Below are 22,500 nucleotides of genomic sequence, written 5' to 3'. Positions count from 1 at the left end.
CAGACCTTAGAGCAGTCAAACATCTCATCTCATCTCAGACCTTAGAGCAGTCAGACATCTCAACTCATCTCAGACCTTAGAGCAGTCAAAGAGGCACTTTATCACAGGAACAGGGGAAAGCCCAGCTGAGAGTTTGTGTTCCCAACTACGCTGCGCAGTAAAGTCACTGAATATTACACAGATCTACTTTCCCCTCTTCTACTCTTCCTTTCTTTTCTATCTGTGTATCTATCTATCTTTCTATCTCTATTTGTATCCCTACCTAACAATCTATCTATCTATCTATCTATCTATCTTTCTAACTGTCTGTCTGTCTGTCTGTCTGTCTGTCTGTCTGTCTGTCTGTCTGTCTGTCTGTCTGTCTGTCTGTCTGTCTGTCTGTCTGTCTGTCTGTCTGTCTGTCTATCTATCTATCTATCTATCTATCTGTCTGTCTGTCTGTCTGTCTGTCTATCTATCTATCTATCTATCTATCTGTCTACCTACCTCTCTATCTATCTCCACCCTAGCATGAATGTATGCATCCTTCCTCCTCTCTAGTGTGTCTTGCCCCCCAGCCTGTCCAGCACACTGAGGCCCTTCTCCAGGTAGTCTGCCCGGCTCAGCCAGAAGGAGTCCTTGTCCTTCATGATGTTGGCCAGCACCGCCCCGCCCATGAAGACCATGTGCTTACGCCGCGGGGGGTCCTCGATGCGGATCTTAAACCTCTGCAGGCGGGGAGAGAGGAGAGTGAGACATGAGGAGAGTGAGAGGGAGAATGGATGATGAGTGTTCGTGTGTGTGTGTGTGTGTGTGCGTGTGTGTGTGTGTATGTGTATGTGTATGTGTGCGTGTGTGTGTGTGTGTGTGTGATTGTGTGTGTTTGCTTGTGTGTGTAATGAGTGTGTGTGTGTGTGTGTGTGTGTGTGTGTGGGTGTGTGTGTGTGTGTGTGTGTTTGTGTGTGTGTGTGTGTGTGTGTGTGAAAGTGTGTGTGTCTGTGTAAGTGTGTGTGTCTGTGTGATTGTGTGTGTGATTATTGTGCTGTACACATATGCTCTGTTAAAGTATGATGAGTAAAAGGTCAAATTTGTGTTTCCTAGTCAAAACATCAATCATGGACTATGGTTAAATCTCCTTCCACCACTATCTATGTGTGCGTGCGTGTGTGTGTGTGTGTGTGTGTGTGTTGTGTGTGTGTGTGTTTGTGTGTGTGTACAGATAACATACAGATAAGGCCTTTGTGTCTCCCTTGAGGACTCTCTCCAGATAAAGCTGTTTAATCTCCCGCTCCACACGCGATGGCAGGCCAGGATACATGGTGCTACCTCCCGACAGCACAATGTGCTTGTAGAAGTCTGACCTGTAGAGGGCGCCAGAGATTTAAATAACACAGTCAGTACAGACAACCCAACAGAGGCTCATTACAGAACACAATGCCACTTTTCTTTAACTTAAAGAAGCCAAATTAATGTTTGTGTGAGTTTATGTATGCATGTGTTTGTAAGTGTGTGTATTTTGTGTTAGGTGTGTGTGTGTGTGTGTGTGTGTGTGTATTTGTGTGTGTGGGTGTGTGTGTGTTCCTTGCTAAATGTGGGTGTGTGAGAGAGACGTTTGTTTGTGTGTGTGTGTGTGTGTGTGTGTTCTGTGTTAAGTTTGTCTGTGTGTCTGTGTTAGATGTGTACATGTGTGTGTGTGTGTTAAGTGTGTGTGTGTGTGTGTTCTGTGCTAGGTGTGTGTGTGTGTGTTCTGTGTTAAGTGTGTGTGTGTGTGTGTGTATGTGTGTTCTGTGTAAGGTGTGTGTGTGTTCTGTGTTAGGTGTGTGTGTGTGTGTGTGTGTGTGTATGTGTGTGTGTGTGTGTGTGTGTGTGTTCTGCGTTAGATGTGTGTGTGTGTGACCTGATGTCGATGTCAGCAGCCTGGATGGTGTTGAAGAGGAGCTCAGCCACGCCCACTCCCTCTACGTTGATGAGGTGAGGTTGGAAGAGAGCCTCTGGAGCTCCGAAACGCTCCCCACCCACCATCACGGGCCGACCGTCAGGGAGCTACACACACACACACACACACACACACACACACACACACACACACACACACACACACACACACACACACACACACACAGAGACACACAGAGACACACACACACACAAGGATAGAGTCAACAGATTAATTGATAGACAAATATAGACCAGTATGTGACACATGATACATGAGCACCTATCAGTCTGTGTGTGTGTGTGTGTGTCTGTGTGTGTGTGTGTGTGTCTGTGTGTGTGTGTGTGTGTGTGTGTGTGTGTGTGTGTGTGTGTGTGTGTGTGTGTGTGTACCGTGTATGACTCCACCAGGATGGTGGTCTCGTTGGCGAGCCTCTGCTCCTGCTCGATGTTGTAGCCCACGTAGCACAGCTTCTCCTTCATCATGCGCACTGTCTCAAAGTCTGCAGAGTGGTTGAAGGCATAGCCCCTCAGCAGGAGCAGCTAACACACACACACACACACAAACACACACACACACACACACACACACACACACACACACACACACACACACACACACACACAGACACACACACACACACAGCAGAGATATACAGTCAGTTCATGAATTCCTCATGAAAGTGGATAAAATGTAGGCAAGAGGACAGATATGCATGTATGTACCTGTATACACGTATGGTGTGTGTGTGTCTGTGTGTCTGTGTGTGTGTGTGTGTGTGTGTGTGTGTGTATACCTTAATGAGGTACCGTGTGATGTCCCGTCCAGCGATGTCCAGCCTGCGTGTGAGGTGGGGCAGTGAGAAGCCCTCGTACACGGGGCAGATGTGTGTGACTCCGTCTCCAGAGTCCACCACCACCCCCGTCAACAGACCTGACCGGGAGGAGAGGGGAGGGGAGGAGAGGGGAGGAGAGGGGAGGAGAGGGGAGGAGAGGGGAGGAGAGCATACCTCATCTTACAGTCTTTCCTTTTCCTTCAACAGGTTTTAGTCATATTCTTTAGTGATTCAGTCACAGTGTCATTTCTCACAGTGCGCAGATGGAAACTGGAACAGAAAATATTCATGTGTATGTGTGTGTGTGTCTGTGTGCGTGTGTGTGTGTGTGTGTGTGTGTGTGTGTGTGTGTGTCTGTGTGCTTGTGTGTGTGTTTCTGTGTGTGTGTGTGTGTGCGTGTTTGTGTGTGTGTGTGTGTTTCTGTGTGCTGGGTATAACCTGCTGTCTGCTTCAGTTTGAATTCCCTTAACACACACACACACACACACATGGCTTCAAATCTCGGTCAATAAACCCTGGGTGTTGCTTTGAAAAGGACGTGAGGAGGTTTTAGTCAGAAGGCTTTGCGCTCACCTTGTGCGTAGAGAGTGAGCACGGCCTGGATGGCCACGTAGATGCCGTGGAACTGGTACGTCTCGAACATGACCTCCGTGATCTTTTGCCGGTTCTTCAGGGGGTTCATGGGCGGCTCCGTCAGAAGAATCTGGAAAATCACAGGCAACATGTTTGAGATTAAACAATTACGTCACTGATATATTAAAATCACAGGCAACATGTTTGAGATTAATCATTTACATCACTGATATTAAAATCACAGGCAACATGTTTGAGATTAATCAATCACATCACTGATATATTAAAATCACAACCTGTTTGAGATTCATCAATCACAGTACGGATGTATTAAAATCACAGGCAACATGTTTGAGATTAATCAATTACGTCACTGATATAGTAAAATCACAGGCAACATGTTTGAGATTAATCAATCACATTTCTGATATATTAAAATCACAGGCAACATGTTTGAGATGAATCAATCACATTACTGATACATTAAAAGCACTTGTAAAAATAACAGTTATAGTAATGAAAATGATGATAATCTAATAGTTATAATGATAATAAGTAAAATGATCAAATAGGTTTAGCACAACCCTGCAGAATTCAGTGTCATAAATTCTGATATCCAGCCTGTAAGAGCTGATGGTCTGGTCCTCCAGACAATGGCTGTATGTATATGACACAAGAGTTACTGACCACCCTGTATACCTGCAGTAAGTTCCACTAGCTGATGTGCTTAGTGGTGGAGAGAGAGAGAGAGAGAGAGAGAGAGAGAGAGAGAGAGCTAGGGAAAGGAATTGAGGAATAAATGGACAGATAAACAGACGGGGAGGAGGTGCACCTTGCAGTCAGGCGGGCTGACGTCCAGCCGCTCGGGGCCGAAGGTGTGGTCCCACAGGTGGAGCATGTCGTCCCAGGAGCGCACCATCCCGTTCTCCATGGGGTAGGACACCTCCAGCATGGAGCGCAGCTCACTCGCCTCATCGCCCACCATCAGGTCCTATGGGAGGGGGGGGGGGACGGAGGGAGGGCGGGAGGGCGGGAGGGAGGTGTCCACCATCATAAACTCATGAACTTGTATGCTCAGAAGTATAGACTAGTTTTTTTTTGCATACTACAAACATAGAAAACTACATTCAAATGTATACTTAAATACTTATTATGTATTTCTATTTGTGAACACAGTAAACATTTCTGTTCCTGTGAAAAGCTGAGCGAGTGAATAGCTGATTTCCAAAAAGTTAAAAATGACACATTTCTTTAATGTTCTAAGCAAGATTACTTTTTTATTTCCATCCTTGTCAGTTTAAAAATATGAATTTATTTTTAAGAAAAGGTCCTGAAGCAAAGTTTGGGCACCCTGCACGGTCAGCACTAAGTATGTGATAACCCCTTTGGAAAGTATTACTCTTTCAATTCTTGATCTTGTTTGAGGGATTTTTGCCCGTTCTTCCATACAAAAGGCTTCTAGTTCTATGCGATTATTGGCCAGTCTTTTATGCACAGCTCTTCTGAGGTCTATCAGATCCTTCTGCTTTTTTCTTACAGACGCTGTGATGTTTGCTTCCAGAATTTGCTAGCATTTAATTGAATCAATTTTACCCTTTACCAGCGAAATGTTCCCTGTGCCACTGGCTGCAACACAAGCCCAAAGCATTATCGATCTAGCCAAGTGCCTAACAGTTGGAAAGTTATTTTCATGAACTTCTGCTCACTGTGGCCAGAAAGTTCTATTTTAACTTCCCCAGTCCACAGGACTCAGGCTTGTTTAGCTTTTATCTTTTTGATATGCCTTTCTAACAATCCTATGAGCAGTTCTCTGAGAATGTTTTCTTGGTCTTATAGACCTCAATTTCACTTCCACCATTTCTGTTAACTCAATTTATTACTGATCAGAATCAGAATCAGAATCAGAATCAGCTTTTATTGGCCAAGTTAGTTTGCACAAACAAGGAATTTGTCTTGGTGCATTGGCTCTCAGTGTGAACTGAGTGAACTGTGTGTACTCCTTAATTACGTTAAGAACTGAGGAACCGCCTACCTGATAACACTGTGCCAGCTTCTTTTGGCCTTCTGCTGATTAGCAGGCACACCATGGCTGCTGATTGATGGGATAGGATTTGAGGGGTCAGAGTATTTATTAAGCTTTGAAACGTGCATCTCCTGGCCTGACCATTTCTAACGATGACTGTGTGAAACCTATAGCCCTAACAAGCTAATTAAGGTCAGAGACTTTATCTGAGAACTCTAATCCTTTTGGTTGCCCACACCTGGTGCTCTTTTCCTTTTTTTTACTCTGATTGTAAAATAAATAAATAATAATAATAATACAGCTTAAAATGTTGAAGAGAATGTTTCATCTTTAACCTCATACCTTTTGGGCGTTCATCTTTTTCACATTTCAAAAAACTATTCACAGTGTTTTGCCCAAGGGTGCCCAAACTTTTGCTATGTGTCCCTGACCATTATCAACATTTGCCTCGCAGTGAAGTTGACCAGTGACCATAGCCTGGCGCTGGGACCTCTATCGTATATGTTGAGCCACACCGTATGTTGGGTTATTCTACGTACTACTACTAATAATAATAATACCTTAGACTTATATAGCGGTTTTCTAAGTACCCAAAGACGCTTTGCATAGGGCAGAACAAACAAAACAAAAAGAGCAAACAAAACAAAACAAACAGAACATTTTTTTGTGTAGTGCACTGAGATCAGCCTTATCGGGTGTAGGACAGAGTCAGGGCTGAGATCAGGCTTATCCAGAATGAGAGGAGAGAGGGACAGAGGCGGGGCTGAGGCGGCTGGTCTTAGACCAGCAGCAGGTCAGAGGTTAACGCTTCACTCACCTTGACCTCGATGTTGCCCACTTTGGTGTTGGAGCGGATGATGGGCCGTCCCACCATGGCGGGGAAGATGTGCTCCGGGAAGTTGGAGCCGGCGAAGCCGCATTTGACAAACTGTGGACAAGCAGGAGCAGACACAGGATCAGCTGATGACAAGCAGACGCAGACACAGACGCAGACGCAGACGCAGACGCAGACGCAGACGCAGACGCAGACGCAGACGCAGACGCAGACGCAGACACAGACACAGACACTGACACAGACACAGACACAGACACAGACACAGACACAGATACAGGATCCGCTGATGACAAGCAGAAGCAGACACAGGATCAGCTGATGACAAGCAGATGGAGATGCAGGATCAGCTGATGACAAGCAGACGCGGACGCAGACGCAGACGCAGACGCAGACGCAGACGCAGACCCAGGCACAGGCACAGACACAGACACAGACACAGACACAGACACAGACACAGACACAGACACAGACACAGACACAGACACAGACACAGACACAGACACAGACACAGGATCAGCTGATGACAAGCAGACGCAGACACAGGATCAGCTGGTGTCTCCTGAGATAACACTGGCCCAAAGCGGACACCATGCAGTTAGATCTGCTCCAGAATCTGCAACTATCTGGGTCCGTTCATGTCAATACACTTGATCAATCACTGCATCTCAAAGACACAGGAAATGAATGCACATCAGTTATACAGCTAGATTCGGTTTTTATTTGTAAACCACTGTGTACCAAAAATCAAAAAGTGCAACTGGTGGCGTCACGTTCACTTATTATACCTATGCCCGTGATGGCTTTTTTGTACTTTCTCTATAATGCTAATAAGCCTATTTATTTCGGGTATATTCATGTATTTGGGCAAATTATTTAGCAACCTGGCATAGGGTGTGAAGTGGAGAGGAACGCAATGCTCATGCAAGAAGCATGTCTACACACACTGGTGCGTGGGGTAGCCTGCAAATGAACAGAGGAACTGTCCCCATCGCCATGGAGACGGAGAGGGTTTCTGCTCTGGTTCTGCTCTGGTGGTTCTGACATGCCCACGCACCAAAAGAGCATTCCATAGCCCGGGGGCGTGCACTACATTCCAAGTAAAACCACAGAGTTGGGCAGAAGCAGGTATCCAAGCTGTCAAACTGAGTTTAGATGATATCACTATACGGACTATAGACTATATGGACTACGTCATGAAGCTAGTTAGTCTTCAGTGCGGTTAGTGTGGTTTTCGTACTACTATCTCTTGTAAACTATCCAATAATTATTTCCTCTTTATGAGCAGCACCTTTTAAGGCTAAACGTGTGTGACAGCGTGTCATCAGCATTGTTGAACAAGCCTGAACAGATGCGTACACCGCAACACGCCCTGGAGGAAACTCAGGCTCTAACTCCAACTTAAAAAGCTACAAAAATGCACATTCGATCAAATGACTTTATGTTTCTTATCTCAAACAAAACAAAACAAAACAAAACATTGTCATATTTCAATGCTCATTCGGAGAAACCTCTTTTTAGAATGGCACAGGCCTACATAGCATACATCACTCATAGAAAGATTTGCGTTTGGCTCGCCGTTTAATTAACAGCAGGCGGAAAATAAGTGATGTTATTTATTATGGTTTCTATATCTGCAAGAGAAGGTGGCTCACACTTACCCCGGTCCCATTGTCACAAACCACCACTTTCCTCCCCTCGCTGTCCATCTCACCCTCACAAGTTCGCGTTGCCTGACCAAGACTCAGGTGAGACCAAAAGTTTGCGTTAATGGCGCTCAACACAAAGCACTCTCCCACAGACGCAGTGGACACTGCCGAATCGAAACAGAAGAAGATTTTTGCACATGCAAGACTATTTCATAAAGGGCAGAAGTATCCAGTTATCCAAGAATGCAGTTGCACCTCACACCGCCGGTGTACGAAGGTGGGCGGGATCCCAAACAGTGCGGAACTACTCTTTAAACTTTGACGCACTCGCACACTCAGGTCCCTACTTGTGTCTTGTGCGATAAGGTCAGAAACGAGCATTAGCTACAGTATTTAAACCAGCTTACATATTAGTAGTGAAGAACAACTTCTTTATCTGTTAATATTTGTTTCTACTACCCAATGAGAGACCCCAACTACAATTGTCAACTTATTTGTGTGTGTGTGTGTGTGGTGAAAGTCATCCAAAAAAATAGCGTTCACTGACAGAGGTTCAGATAAAAATAATATTTATTTCAAATGTACTCATCAGACATCAGACAACTCCTATGTAAAAATGAGTGAATATGGGCATATCTAGGAAGTTTGATCATTGTGTCGTTTCATTTTGTCAGACAGACAGGAAAGTGAGTTAAGCCTGTCCTCAAAGATTAGGCACATGAATGGAATTAAGACCAAGTTGTGTGACCATATCAGTACCTCTCTGGTATTACAATGTGTACTTCTCTTTCTCTCTCTCTATCTATCTTACCCTGTATTTGTGTGTCTCTCTGTTTGTCTCAATTGCCGTTTTGCAATACCCTATGTAGAATAACTGAAAATGGACACATAAACTCAGACAGAGAGACACAGATGCTGGATGAGAAAGCGAATGAGATGAAAAAGAAGACAGTGGTACAGAGAGACAGTGGTAGAGACAGACAGGCCATATAACGGAGAGAATATTCCACACACTCGGCAACTGCACAGGTGCCCAGGTCAAAGGTCAATCCACTCTAAATCTGGGTACTCTGTAATCAGGAAACAGCAGCATCACATGTCTACCTAAGTATGTGTGGAGTATGAGAAAGCACTTCTATGACTGCTCTAATAACATGTCTTCTTAATTATGTGTGGAGTATGAGAAAGCACTTCTATGACCTTTCTACTGTGTAAGTGGTCATGTACACTGAGTAGGTTCAATGGAACACAGACAGAATTGCATATGCACGTATAGAAATACTTTCGGTAAACAGACAGACATTCAGAAATGCCTCCCCTCCTTATTTTGTGAGCTTGACTAGAACCCTGTGAGGCAGATGTCTCATACCACTTGGAAAATGTCTGAAGAACATGGTGTCTTCATCACGTTCAGTGACACAGAGTCCTGGTCTGTATAGACTCCTGCAAGAGTGTGTTCATCTGTTGTGTTCAGCGCTGTTGTGATAGAGCCCAACTGTGTTAAACCTGAGCTCAAACCAACGGCAGGCTTTTAGGTAGATGGAAGCAAGAGTACCCAATGATAAACAGGCTTGCATTGATCAGAACACTGCATACATTTTAACAAGAACATGAGAAATTCATTCACATTGAGTAGTTGGTTTGGCACCTCTCTGTTGCCTGAATGAAATGTGAATCAAAGGGTATGGTGATGGAAGGAGAATTGGGAAAATGATCCTAAATATAAAAGGTGGATTGGTTTGAAATACAACTCACTAGAGGCTAGCAATAACCAAACCGTTAAGACTGATTATTGTTTCATGTCATAGTTTCCCTTTCACAAAAAGAAAAGAGAAAAGAAATAATCTGCACAATACACAACGACATGTGTGGACACGTCGCAACAAAAAAAAAAAAGTATTTTTGTGATCAGCTCAAGAATCACACATTAAGAAACATCGGTACTGCTTTCAAAAGAAAAATGAGAGATTTAGGAGCGTGTCCGCCTGGTGTGAAATCAGTGGTTTTGATTTCCTTAATGAGTTCCCACGCCTGTCATGACAGCTTACATAAGTGCATTAGTTCTTGTGTTTTAAGTTCTTTGTCACGCCCTGAATCATATTCAGCTCCCCCCGGTGTCAGTGCCTGTGGAGGTCAGTTCGACAGGAACCCACCATCCCTTGAGAGTTCATCATGAGTTTTCTGCCCACAAAGTCCCAGTCTCTTTGAGGGACGGGTCTCTTTTGGTTCTGGTTCCCTTCCTCTTTGGAGCTTTCTAAGACCCAAGGACAGGGTCCCCCCCCCCCCCCTGGCTAGAGAGTCTCAAAGTCTGATTTTGGGAGGGTTATAGAAGGAAGGGTTAGGTATCAGGACTCAAACTCGCTGTCGCTGCTGACGGAGATGTCGGGGGTGGAGGCCCTGGTGCCTCTGGGGCCGGTGCCCGAGCTGCAGTCGCTGGCCAGGGGGCTGCTGGCGCCCCCGTGTGGGGAGGAGGAGAGGCGGCGGTCCTGAGAGGAACATTCCGGAGAACTGCCCGAGGGGTGGAGGCTCGGGTCCTGCTGGAGTCTGGAAGGGGCAAGGGAAAGAGGGAGAGACAGAGAGGAACACAGTGGTTAATTTCACATTGTAATTAATAGACATAATCCTTTCAAGTCAAAACAGATTGGATTGATTTTGGATTTGTGGATTTGGATTGGTGTTAGAAGTGTAAGCTGGTGAAGATGAGATTAGGTGAAGTTACGCTGGAGTTTGCCAGACCTGATGTGCGACTGGTTGGGAGGAGGTGAAGAGTGTGTGTGTGTGTGTGGGGGGGTTAGTGAATAATACTAATGTAGGATCAGCACTACTGAGGTATTTAACAGGCAGGTAACAGAGGGACTCTGTGTGTGTGTGTGTTTGTGTGTGTGTGTGTGGGTGTGTGTGTGAGGTAACTCTGAGTTTACTGCGCTGGTGTTGATGAGCACCCACCTGTTCTTGGCGGAGGCGGCGCGGTCCCTCTGCCGGCGGTTCTTGAACCAGTTGCCCACCTGAGTGGGCGTGAGGCCCGTGGCTTGGGCCAGGTGGCGCTTTCGGGACGGGTTGGGGTACGGGTCCTGCAAGTACCACTCCCGGAGCAGACTCCTGGTTCTCTCCTGCTTAACACACATTGGGTAGATACACTCTTAATTAACACGTTCACACTCATTGGGTAGATACACTCTTAATTAACACGTTCACACTCATTGGGTAGATACACTCTTAATTAACACGTTCACACTCATTGGGAAGATACACTCTTAATTAACACGTTCACACTCATTGGGAAGATACACTCTTAATTAACACGTTCACACACATTGGGTAGATACACTCTTAATTAACACGTTCACACACATTGGGAAGATACACTCTTAATTAACACGTTAACGCACATTGGGTAGATACACTCTTAATTAACACGTTCACACTCATTGGGAAGATACACTCTTAATTGACAAGTTAACGCACGTTGGGTGGATACACTCTTAATTAACACGTTAACGCACATTGGGTAGATACACTCTTTATTAACACGTTAACGCACATTGGGAAGATACACTCTTAATTAACATGTTAACGCACATTGGGTAAATACACTCTTAATTAACACGTTAACGCTCTTAATTAACACACTACGTCAGAGTAAAGCAGCAATGCTATGTGAGAGCTGGGGTGCCATCATGCCAAGTGGCACACTAAATATACAACCTAAATACACACACTAAATATACACCCTTAATATACAACCTCCCTCTCTATGCCATCTGTGTGGTCTATCTGCAGTTCATGAGCCAAAAACACGCAGATAGCAGTAAACTCCTGACTATGTGGAGGATGAAGTGAGTAAATTATGTCACCATTGATACTCCTGAGGCAAGATGTTCTGTCATTACTGGTGCCCTACTGGAACTAACCTCATAACACATAGTCAAAGACATAACCCAGATTACAGTTTAGATTGACCTGAACCAGATTTGGGTCAGATAAGCACCAGATACACATACCCCCCATGTTAAAATACCTCTCCTGGTTCATAGAATCTAATGAGCTCATCCTGTTAGCCAGACACCGGAACAGGAAATGAGTTTGAGAGCTTATTCTGTGAATGGGATACTCCTCTGATTGTGCAACCATTTAAATGATCAGAATACCTGGAAAGGATCGGGCAGCATTAAGCCGAGCTGAAAATAATCAGCCATCTCATTAAGCCGTATTTATAGACCACAAGGGCCAGCGAAACATTTTTAATGATTGGTTCAGGATAAAGGAGCTTAAGGATCAGTCGGAGGTTAGATGAACAACGGCGATTAAGACAGGTTTAGTGGGCTGCCGAGTCCTCACGGCGCAATACCGGCACCTGTCACTAGAGTGCGACAAACAATCTTTTCAAGAGGGCTTCACAGCGCCACTCGCTATGCAGAGCAAGAGTCAGAGTTCCTCTCTCCAGCCATGACACTGGGAGGGATGCCATGGCGCGATCCTCTCTAGAGGGGATTGTGTGGTCGGTGACAACTGACACGCATTATCTTGTTTTCCCTGTAAGGGTGTGGCTTGTGTCTGAGGTTATAACTGTACAGAGGGACACACAAGCCGGCTAATTCTACCCTTACCAATCTATCCTGCCCCACTCCAGACACACACTTTATGATGTTGTGCTGCTTGCTTTTGCCCCACAGCTTTGTGTTTGGTTTAACACATTACCTAAGTGTCGAAATGACAACAGAACATCTGAACACGCTTTTAGTTGCAAAGGCTGTAGCATCACAATCATTTTGCAAAAAACAGCCTAGTCAAAGCACCTTCTTTCTCAATCACCTTCAATCTTTCTTAAACAACGCTGACCAAATAAATATTCAAACAAATGCCTTAGGTGACTGTATCCTTATGGGTGTAAACCCTATAAGGTGTCTAAATCTCTGTGTGTGACATTAAGAATGTCACTTGCTCCTGGTCGTGGTCAGACCGCAGTGGTAACGTGGCACTGCCAGGGGAAGAGTGGCAGACGTGAGGCGCAGGTGTTGCCACAGCCAAGAGGCTTAACCTGGTCAAGAGGGCTCATCTGGCCAGATCATGGCTATCTTATAACTTATCTCGTGTAGAATATTGTGTGTCATTTTACTTATCTTATGTAGAATATTGTGTTATATTACGTATCTTGTGTAGAAATATGTGTGTCATATAACTTATCTTATGTAGAATATTGTGTATCATGTTACTTATCTTATGTAGAATATTGTGTGTCATATACCTTATCTCATGTAGAATGTTGTGTGTCATATAACTTATCTTTAGAGAATATTGTGTATCATATTACTTATATTATGTAGAAAATTGTGTGTTATGGTGCCTACTCTACAATATTTGCATATGTATTGACACTGGCATATGAATACTGAATTGAATTGAATTGAACTGAATTTAATTTAATTTAACATTGCAAACCCTTACCAGTGAACCTATGGGTTGATTGAAAATGTTAGTGTTAGAGAGCCCTTTAGTGCACTTAAAGAAGAAGAGTGATTGCTTTGAGGTTGGTGATGTATTGGGCCTTAGTAATGGTCCTACTCTTATCTATGTGACAGAGGAGGCTCAGACCGCCTACGGTCCAGTTAAAACTCACTGTCTTACTCTAAGGGTCAGACGCTTAAGGCTTGGTCAGTAGTATTTAGTGACCAACTGTGACATTGATTCTATACCCTCACAATGCATCCACCAAAATGTAGGCAGCATTGGCCAAAAGCTTTTGGACAGAATACAATGAGAAATCCATTGTAAAAATGACTTGAGAAAATGATGCAGTTCTGACCGGACTTGGCCTGGTGTGGTTAATATTTTTCGATTATTGAATTCGCAGTTGGTTATATCTGATTAAAAACCTACAATTGGCATGCCTCTAAATAAACGATGTACTTTATTGATCCCTGATAGAAAAATGTAACGATGTTGGATCTATACAACACCATCCTCATAGCTCCAACATACCGAAGCTGAAGTTTGTTTGCCCACTGTTTTCCCTCCCCAGCTTTGCGTTTTCCCTTTCCGCAACTTATTATTAACGTTTCTCCAGCTTTACGATCTACCAATGTTACTTAACAGGCGGAAATATATTACGCAAATAGCCTTCAATGACTGAATAAAAAAAACATTTAGGCAACTCTCTTGAATTAGTTTTGCTGTAGAATCTCAGGGGTAAACGCATGTGGGAATATTGTGATGTAAACACGGGGGAAACTCACCTTGAAACAGTGTGTCTTCTGCTCTCCGTCCCAGATGGTGCGTGGCAGGGGGAACTTCTTGCGGATGCGGTATTTCTCCACGGGACCCAGCGGTCTCCCCCGCAGGCGCTCCGCCTCGCGATAGTGCGCGTCCAGCCACAGGTCCTGGAGCTTGGCGTGCGACTCGCGCGTAAAGCGATGGCTCTGCAGGATTTGGTAGAGCGCCTCAAAGTTCCCTGTGTGGAACGCCACGAGGGCCCTGGCGCGCATGACCGACTCGTGTCGGTTGAGAGCCTCGCTTGCCGACCCCGGTACAGCAGCCGGTAGCGACCAGAGAAAGCGGCCAAGACGCTCAATGTCCCCCGTCTCCTCCAGGTTCTCGCACACGCGAGCCACCTGTTCCGGTGTAAACATGGGCAATGGGAACATGTTCAGTTCTGTTCAGTCCACCTTCACTTGGGCTAAAATCACCTATTCAAAACAAAACTTGCTTGAGATCTTTCCTTTTGACAGACTAAAGATTGGAAGAATAGTTGCCTGCGCGCATATCCATCCACGAGAAGGGGAAATAGTATTAACAAAGTCTTAATTATACAGGCCCCATCTCCCTGCTCCTTTTCTCGGTAAAGCTACGCGTCCTTGTCACTGCTGCCTCTAAGGCGTGTTGAGCTTGTGCTAGTAAGGAAGAGGCACCATGAGTCAACCAGCATTTATACGGAGATACAATTAGCATCTTTGTAGTTGTTTTGAGAGGGATTATAACGTTACGCCTTGGTCATTAGCCACTTGTCAGCGGTGGGAGGAGGGGAGAGGTGACTGCCTGATCAGCTTGTTAGACTAAGCTGAGGGATACATTAACTGTCAAGACCGCTAACAACAACGTGATTTAATTGGTTTGATTAATATGGAAACGGAGGACCAAAATAGCAAGATTGCGTGTCACCAAAGCACTCCCAAATGTAGACTACTTGTTAACCGGTTTGAGATATGGTTATTTTTGTTCGTCAGTGTTATTTTAAGATGGCAAGTGGTTGGCTAGACATAGTTACTATTCATTGAAGGATGTATTAACTGAAATAAATTACTGTTCTAAAGTTTAGGGGTGTTGTTCACGTTCTAAATCACTAACCAATTTTCTAAATCGCCTTTACTTTAAGTTTTACCTTTGGCATTCTCCTGAAATAGCCTCTGCAGACATACTTACAGGGTATTGGCGCAAAGTCCTGTGCGTGTTTTAATGAGGATTGGTCTCTGCCAAGCTCTTAGGCCATGATGACAATCAGTATCACATGCAAGCAACCCTTCGACCTAGAAGACACTTCAAGACACATGTTGTGTACTTAGAAGCCCGGGAAGCTAATGCTCTGTTAATTAATGTGGACAGTGTAACACCCTAATGCCCGTTTTCCCCAACGTCGGAACAAGGTACAACATGAGTGTCAACTTCCCGCCTTCCTTGCCAGGGTCAAGACATTACCGATGATCCGAACCTGCGGGTCAGTCCCGTGAGTCCTCCCGAGTATTAACCGGTTCCTTCGGGAGACAATTTGCTTATTAATCCGGCTAACCTCGGGCATCTGTTTTACACATTCGCCACAACATTTTTTCCCAACTCCATCAATCCCCACAGGTAAATCAAGTTTTAGACCTTTAGGATAATTGAAAAGCCTGAATATGATCCTTTCCGTGACAAGAGTAGGCTATAGGGTAGCCTACAGCTGGGGCTTTGTCTTCTTCTGCATATGTAATGTAAGGTATATAAAATGGACTGATATGACAATAGTAGATATCAGAGACTGCAACGAGTTTGAATTAGCCTAGATGTAAACGTTCCCGTAGCCTGGCAGGATCTAATGAAGTTTGCATGAGATTGCCTGGTGCTTTAAGAGGTTGTAGTCAGGTAAAGGGTCATGGTTTATTGTAAGGTGATGGGTTTATCCATGTCTTATAATCTGTCTGGGGGTCGTTCCTAAAAAGACTACATGCGAGACCATGAGAGAGAGGGTCACTACCAGAAAATCCGTATTGATTAACTGGGTCCTGTTTGGAAGGACAAGAATAAAGCTCATCGCAGTTGACTTTCTGAGAAAACATGTGCCAGAGACCGCAGGGTTGATGTAGGCCTGTGGGCATTGAGCGAAGTGTAATTAAACACTGCACTTTTACACAAACATGCAGAATATAGGTAAACACAGTGTAGCTGTAACATTTATTAAGGATTCAATGCATTCTTTAACATGAGAACTGTACAAATGAATTAAGCTGGCTCTTGTGACATTGTGACAAGCCTGTAGTTTAGTATGAGCTTTTTGCTGGATTGCAGTTTTATCAAGGAATACTTGTAAAACTATCTTTAATGTGGTTTATGTTTATCTCAGATAACGTGTCCGAATGACTTAATGCTGCAAAAAATAGATTCATGGTGTAAAAAGGAAGGATGATTAAATAAACAATAGGTAGACATAACACACACACACACCGGACACACACATATATACACACACACACACAGATAGGAGCTCAATGTACATCTCTGCATTAATCTGGCCCGGGCAGATTTCAGACACCCCCCCCCCCCCCCCCCCCTTCTCACACACACACACACACACACACAAACACACACACACCCACCCACACACACACAAACTCACAAACACTCTTGGAACAGATGCATTTAAGTAATCACACACCGACACACTCACGTGCACATACAACCCCAAATAACACAATTCAAAATAAGAACACACACAAACTACCCCATGTCAAGATGAGCACACAGCATGCACACTTGGACCCACACACGCACACACACACACACAGACACACACACACACACGCACACACACACACACACACACACACACACACACACACACACACACACACACACACACGCACACACACACACCGACAACCTACCCCATGTCAAGTAGAGCACACAGCATGCACACTTGGACACACACAGACCACCCCGATACACAGCATGCCCACACACACACACACTTTATAACCTTGGCAAACGAACACACTGAACTAAACACACACACACACACACACACACACACACACACACACACACACACACACACACACACACACACACACACACACACACACACAAAGGCTCACTCGTTCACATACAAACACACTTACACCTCTCCCATTTGACTGATCTGTTTAACACTTTGAGAGCAGACTGTGTTGAAATCTGCTTAACTTCTCCCAAGCCGATAGGAAGGGATGAATTGTGAGTTGGAGAAGGTTTGTGTGCATTACACAGACAGAGGGACGGAGATACACTCTTTTAGGAGAATACAGTCTGCCTGTCTGTCTAGAGACTAATATTTAGCCCAAGTCTGTTTCGTAAGACTAACAGAGAGGTATTGAGAAAGGGAAACAGACAGACAGACCAACATACAGACACAGAGAGTGGGTAAAACTAAAGGTTAAAAGATTATTAATAATATTGTATATACATTAAAATAATATACCAATATATAAAAAACACGGAAAGGTATTGTTGGATTATGTTACATTCAAAAGTGGGTGCTTATATAGGCAATATTAAAAATGATTTAAAATTGGAACATCAGTGATTTCAAATAATAAAATAGCCTAGCACGCCTCAAAAGGTGATTGAATGTGTTTTGATTATTGTGAAATATTAATTAACGATTTCCCCTTGACTGAACTTCACTGAGAGTCAGTGAAGCAGAGAGGCACACAGAGAGACAGTTGCTTTGGACAAAACTGTCTGCTAAATGACTAAATGTAAAGACAGGGTCAGTGCACGGTATCCAAAGGTCTCTCGTCCACCTGGTTACACTTCAGTCACTCATTTCACCAAAACGTCACTTTATCACAACTAAGCAGGCATATATATTTAAAGACACAACAATATATATTCCCTTCTAAACATCATCCCACCCCAACACACACACACACACACACACACACACACACACACACACACACACACACACACACACACACACACACACACACACAAATACACATCACATTTACAGAATATGGCATGTTGGAACCCCACTTGGTATAATTAATTAGGCTTACACAGAGACCCTCAGCTTAAGAAAAAGAGCTGTTGATTTTTTGGTGTGTCCTAGCAGGGTGTGTGTGTGTGTGTGAGTGTTGGTGTACGGGGGGGTGGGGTGGGGGGGTGGGGGGGGTGGTGGTATTACCAATGCCTGTAAACCCACACAAACATAATTAACAAGCAATGTGGGAGGAGAACTAATTAGTATTATCTCCTTATCAGCCTACCCTATTCCTAAAGACAAGATGGTCAGGAACACACAACACGTGCTTAATAGGGGGCACTCACACATACACACACACACACACACACACACACACACACACTAATTCCCCCACTGCAAATGAGTTGAGGCTAATTACCAACTCGTTTGCAAGTCAATGACCTGTATCCTCTCAGCAGCCTCTGACCCCACCATCCTAAAGCTACCCCCCACCCCCCACCCCCAAAGCCATACCTATCCGCCCCCCCTCCCACCCCGATTGGCCTCGAGGGCTGCCTGCTGGTGATCTTCACCAAATAAGCGACTGCTCCACTTCCCCTCTACTCCTGTTCCTCTCTTCAGATGGGGGAGGGAGAGACGAGAGCAACCCCCTCCTTATCACACAAACGCCCTCACACATACATATTCAGTCACACACACACACACACAGACACACACACACACACACACACACACCGAAGAATACATTCACACACCTACACACTCAAACACAAATACACAGACAAATTCACTCACACGCATAAACAGAAATACACTCATACAAACAAACAGACGTACACAATACTCCCTCTCTCACACACACAGACTGGTCACATAAATATACTCACTCACACGCACATTCACCCACACCCACACACACACACTCAGCAGCCCACCCTGAGAGGAGGGCAGGGCACGCGCTAGACAGGGGAGCCGTTAGAGAAACAAATATTGTCAGAGCCCGAGGGAGCCAGATCGCATCCCCGCCCAGCAGGAGGGATCAGGGCCGAGGGACCAGGGCCGAGGCCTGAGGGAAGGGAAGTGTCACTCTTTAACGCTGCTCAGGGGACGTCACGTTTGGGACCAGGTACTGCTCAGGTATCTGGGATATTTGTGTATGGGCATATATGATGGCATCAATAAAACACTAAACTGTAACAGAAACCAACTGACGTCAGGGTCTTCTAGTCCTCTATTAGCTGCTTTAGTATCTACACTGTGGCTATGATTACATTCTTCTTCTTACATTATTTTTCTTATTTTTATTTATTTCTATGAGATGATTGTAATTGTAATGAGATAATTGTTTGTGAAGCGACCTTGGGTGTCATGAAAGGCGCTTTAAATAAAATGTATTATTATTTATTATTATTATTCATTTATATTATACATTCTGCACTATGACCACATTCATTTATATAATACATTCATTTATATTATACATTCTGCACTATGACCACATTCATTTATATTATACATTCATTTATATTATACATTCTGCACTATGACCACATTCATTTATATAATACATTAATTTATATTATACATTCTGCACTATGACCACATTCATTTATATTATACATTCATTTATATTATACATTCTGCACTATGACCACATTCATTTATATTATACATTCATTTATATTATACATTCTGCACTATGACCACATTCATTTATATTATACATTCATTTATATTATACATTCTGCACTATGACCACATTCATTTATACATTCATTTATATTATACATTCTGCACTATGACCACATTCATTTATATTATACATTCTGCACTATGACCACATTCATTTATATTATACATTCATTTATATTATACATTCTGCACTATGACCACATTCATTTATATTATACATTCATTTATATTATACATTCTGCACTATGACCACATTCATTTATATTATACATTCATTTATATTATACATTCTGCACTATGACCACATTCATTTATATAATACATTAATTTATATTATACATTCTGCACTATGACCACATTCATTTATATTATACATTCATTTATATTATACATTCTGCACTATGACCACATTCATTTATATTATACATTCATTTATATTATACATTCTGCCAGTGGTGTAGTGGTTCCTGGGGAAGTGGGACTACTCTTAATTTGGCAATACAGCACAGTATAGACTCCCTGTTCTGAGAAGTGGGTGTACGCAATGCTGACTGAAAAATAAGTGGGTATACTCCGTATACCTGCGCATACCCTGGACTACACCACTGCATTCTGCACTATGAACACATTCATTTATATTATACATTCTGCACTGTGGCTAAAACCACACTCATTTATATTATACATTCATTTATATTACACATTCTGCAACACCTGTTCTCACAGGAAAGAATAAAATGCTGTGACATAACAGAGGTTCAATACAAATAGAGAGATAAAATGAGGTATGAAAATCTATGCTGTGAATCCATGCAAAAACACTATTTCACAGTATTTCTAAAGGGTGCAAAAGGTGTGCTGCCTAAGGAAATGATTTGAAGGATGGATTGGAAGTGATAGGGTGGTTGTCACCTGAATGGAAGGGCTTTGCTTAGGCCCAGACGGTAAGGATTGAGACGGCGAAACCCCCTCCTGTATATTTTACATGGAATTACTTCTCTGTGAATAGGGTGAATGCCACTAGCCTCCTGAGCTGCCAAAGCCACTATTGACTTGCTAAGTCTCTTTTGACATTTCAAGTGTTTCAGCTAAATCCTATTAGAGTCCAACACCAGCCATCCGTGTAGGTTTAGCAACAGTAGCACCCCTTTACAAAAACACCCAAAAAAACATTTAGTTATGACATGTATATCTTGTGAAAATTGTGAAAGTATTTACTGATGGCTGAATATTACTTAAATATTACTATGTAGTGTTTAATGTGCATCCCAGCAACACCAAAACGATCAACAGGACCAAATAATGTGCATCTGGGAAGTCTGATAATGGTTCTATTTTGAATATTTCAACATTTGAACTTTTTCAGGATCACATGCAACATTTCAGTTCAAGTATTTCATTTAGCATTTCAGAATTTCAGATCTGACTTCCTCTAATAGCATAGATCTCAGACCTAGCTCAATCTGTATTAATCCATCTTCAGTGATTAAAACCACAACCAGGGATTTTCTTGGAGGAGAGTGAGGCTATGGTACTAATAATAGCTAGATGTCTGGGTCATGACTATCATTAATTAACAGTCATTGACCACGTTCAACAGATCCTTCAGGCTATAAGCCTCACTTACATTAACGGGGGGAAGAGCGTGTTCTAGTTGCCCATTGAGCTCACACACATCCACCCCACATGCCAGAGCATCAGACAATGACACTGTCTCGTACAAACACACACACACACACACACACACACACACACACACACACACACACTAACTGACTGCTAGCCACGGCGCCCCCAGGTTTAGCAAGCGTTAGCCGGCCACGCCAATTATAAACCCCAAGGTGGTAAATAGTGAGATCAGCGTGTGAGGCAGGGAGCAGCATTAAGCAGTGACCTACGGCACACACGATGTAAGGCGCTGTCTGTATTTCTGGAGGTCGGCTTGTGGAGCAAACAAGTTTGCAATGCCACAGGGGTCACAAGTTTAGCAACCATGATACATAGGCATTAGCGACACACACTAGCAGAGAGGAACCTGATAGAGAAACCTTTCGCTGTCATGACTGAATGCTGCTTCAGAGCAAACAGTCAATGAGCACTCCCTGAACGTGTGTTACCTATAAACTTGGATGCTAAAAGCATGATTCCCACAGTGTTCATGTGACTACATTTGGCTAAAATCTTAAATTTTCAACTAGATAAAACCATGCAGCAAGGGTCCAGAGGGCTGAATGATATGTGAATGTTAGCCTCAAAGAGAAGAACAGTAAATACGGTATTGGCACTGGCTAAAAGATAACAAGAACTGGAATGAAATAGCTGAAAATAACTGCTCCATCAGTCTTATACTACATTGACACATCATTGGAAAACAGGGGCACATGTACAATGATAGTTCTGTATGGCACAAACCCCACTAATCTAATCAATGCATTTGATACCAGTTTGTTTTATTTTTAAACCAAAAAATCACTAATTACCAGGAGTATTTAATCTGTGGTACTGAGAGTTCCACGCCTATCTATAGTTGTGCATGTGATGAGCTTAAAGCACTGTGGTGCTGTAACAGAGACTGGTTGCTAATGACTGGTGATTATAGTCTGTGGTTTGTGCAGGTCAGAGTGCATTTCAGGGTTAGGTCGCCTTGCCTGTGGCCTGTACAGGAGTATCTGGCTGGACAGGGGTGGCAGTGACCAGCTGGAGGCTGATGCGGGTCCACTCACACACACACACACACACACACACACACACACACACACACACACTTT

General features: G+C 43.6%; 2 protein-coding genes across 2 annotated transcripts; both read right to left on the bottom strand.

Annotated features, from left to right (window-relative positions):
• Positions 1-536: 536 nt before the first annotated feature.
• Positions 537-7,887, bottom strand: LOC308382204 (actin-related protein 2; the record flags this gene model as incomplete). Its single annotated transcript, XM_080859896.1, has 9 exons — positions 537-707; positions 1,208-1,340; positions 1,877-2,022; positions 2,308-2,457; positions 2,712-2,848; positions 3,324-3,453; positions 4,156-4,314; positions 6,164-6,274; positions 7,840-7,887. The coding sequence occupies 9 exons, from the start codon at positions 7,885-7,887 to the stop codon at positions 537-539; spliced, it is 1,185 nt and encodes a 394-aa protein (XP_080716022.1).
• Positions 7,888-10,172: 2,285 nt separating this feature from the next.
• On the bottom strand, positions 10,173-14,468 carry six7 (SIX homeobox 7; the record flags this gene model as incomplete). Its single annotated transcript, XM_080859936.1, has 3 exons — positions 10,173-10,371; positions 10,774-10,937; positions 14,061-14,468. The coding sequence occupies 3 exons, from the start codon at positions 14,466-14,468 to the stop codon at positions 10,173-10,175; spliced, it is 771 nt and encodes a 256-aa protein (XP_080716062.1).
• Between the last annotated feature and the right edge of the window lie 8,032 nt (positions 14,469-22,500).

This window comes from Sprattus sprattus (assembly GCF_963457725.1).
Source record: "Sprattus sprattus genome assembly, chromosome: 21".
Classification (NCBI taxonomy): Eukaryota; Metazoa; Chordata; class Actinopteri; order Clupeiformes; family Clupeidae; genus Sprattus; species Sprattus sprattus.
Note: the sequence above shows the minus strand (reverse complement) of the source record. Positions and strands in the feature narration are given on the sequence as shown.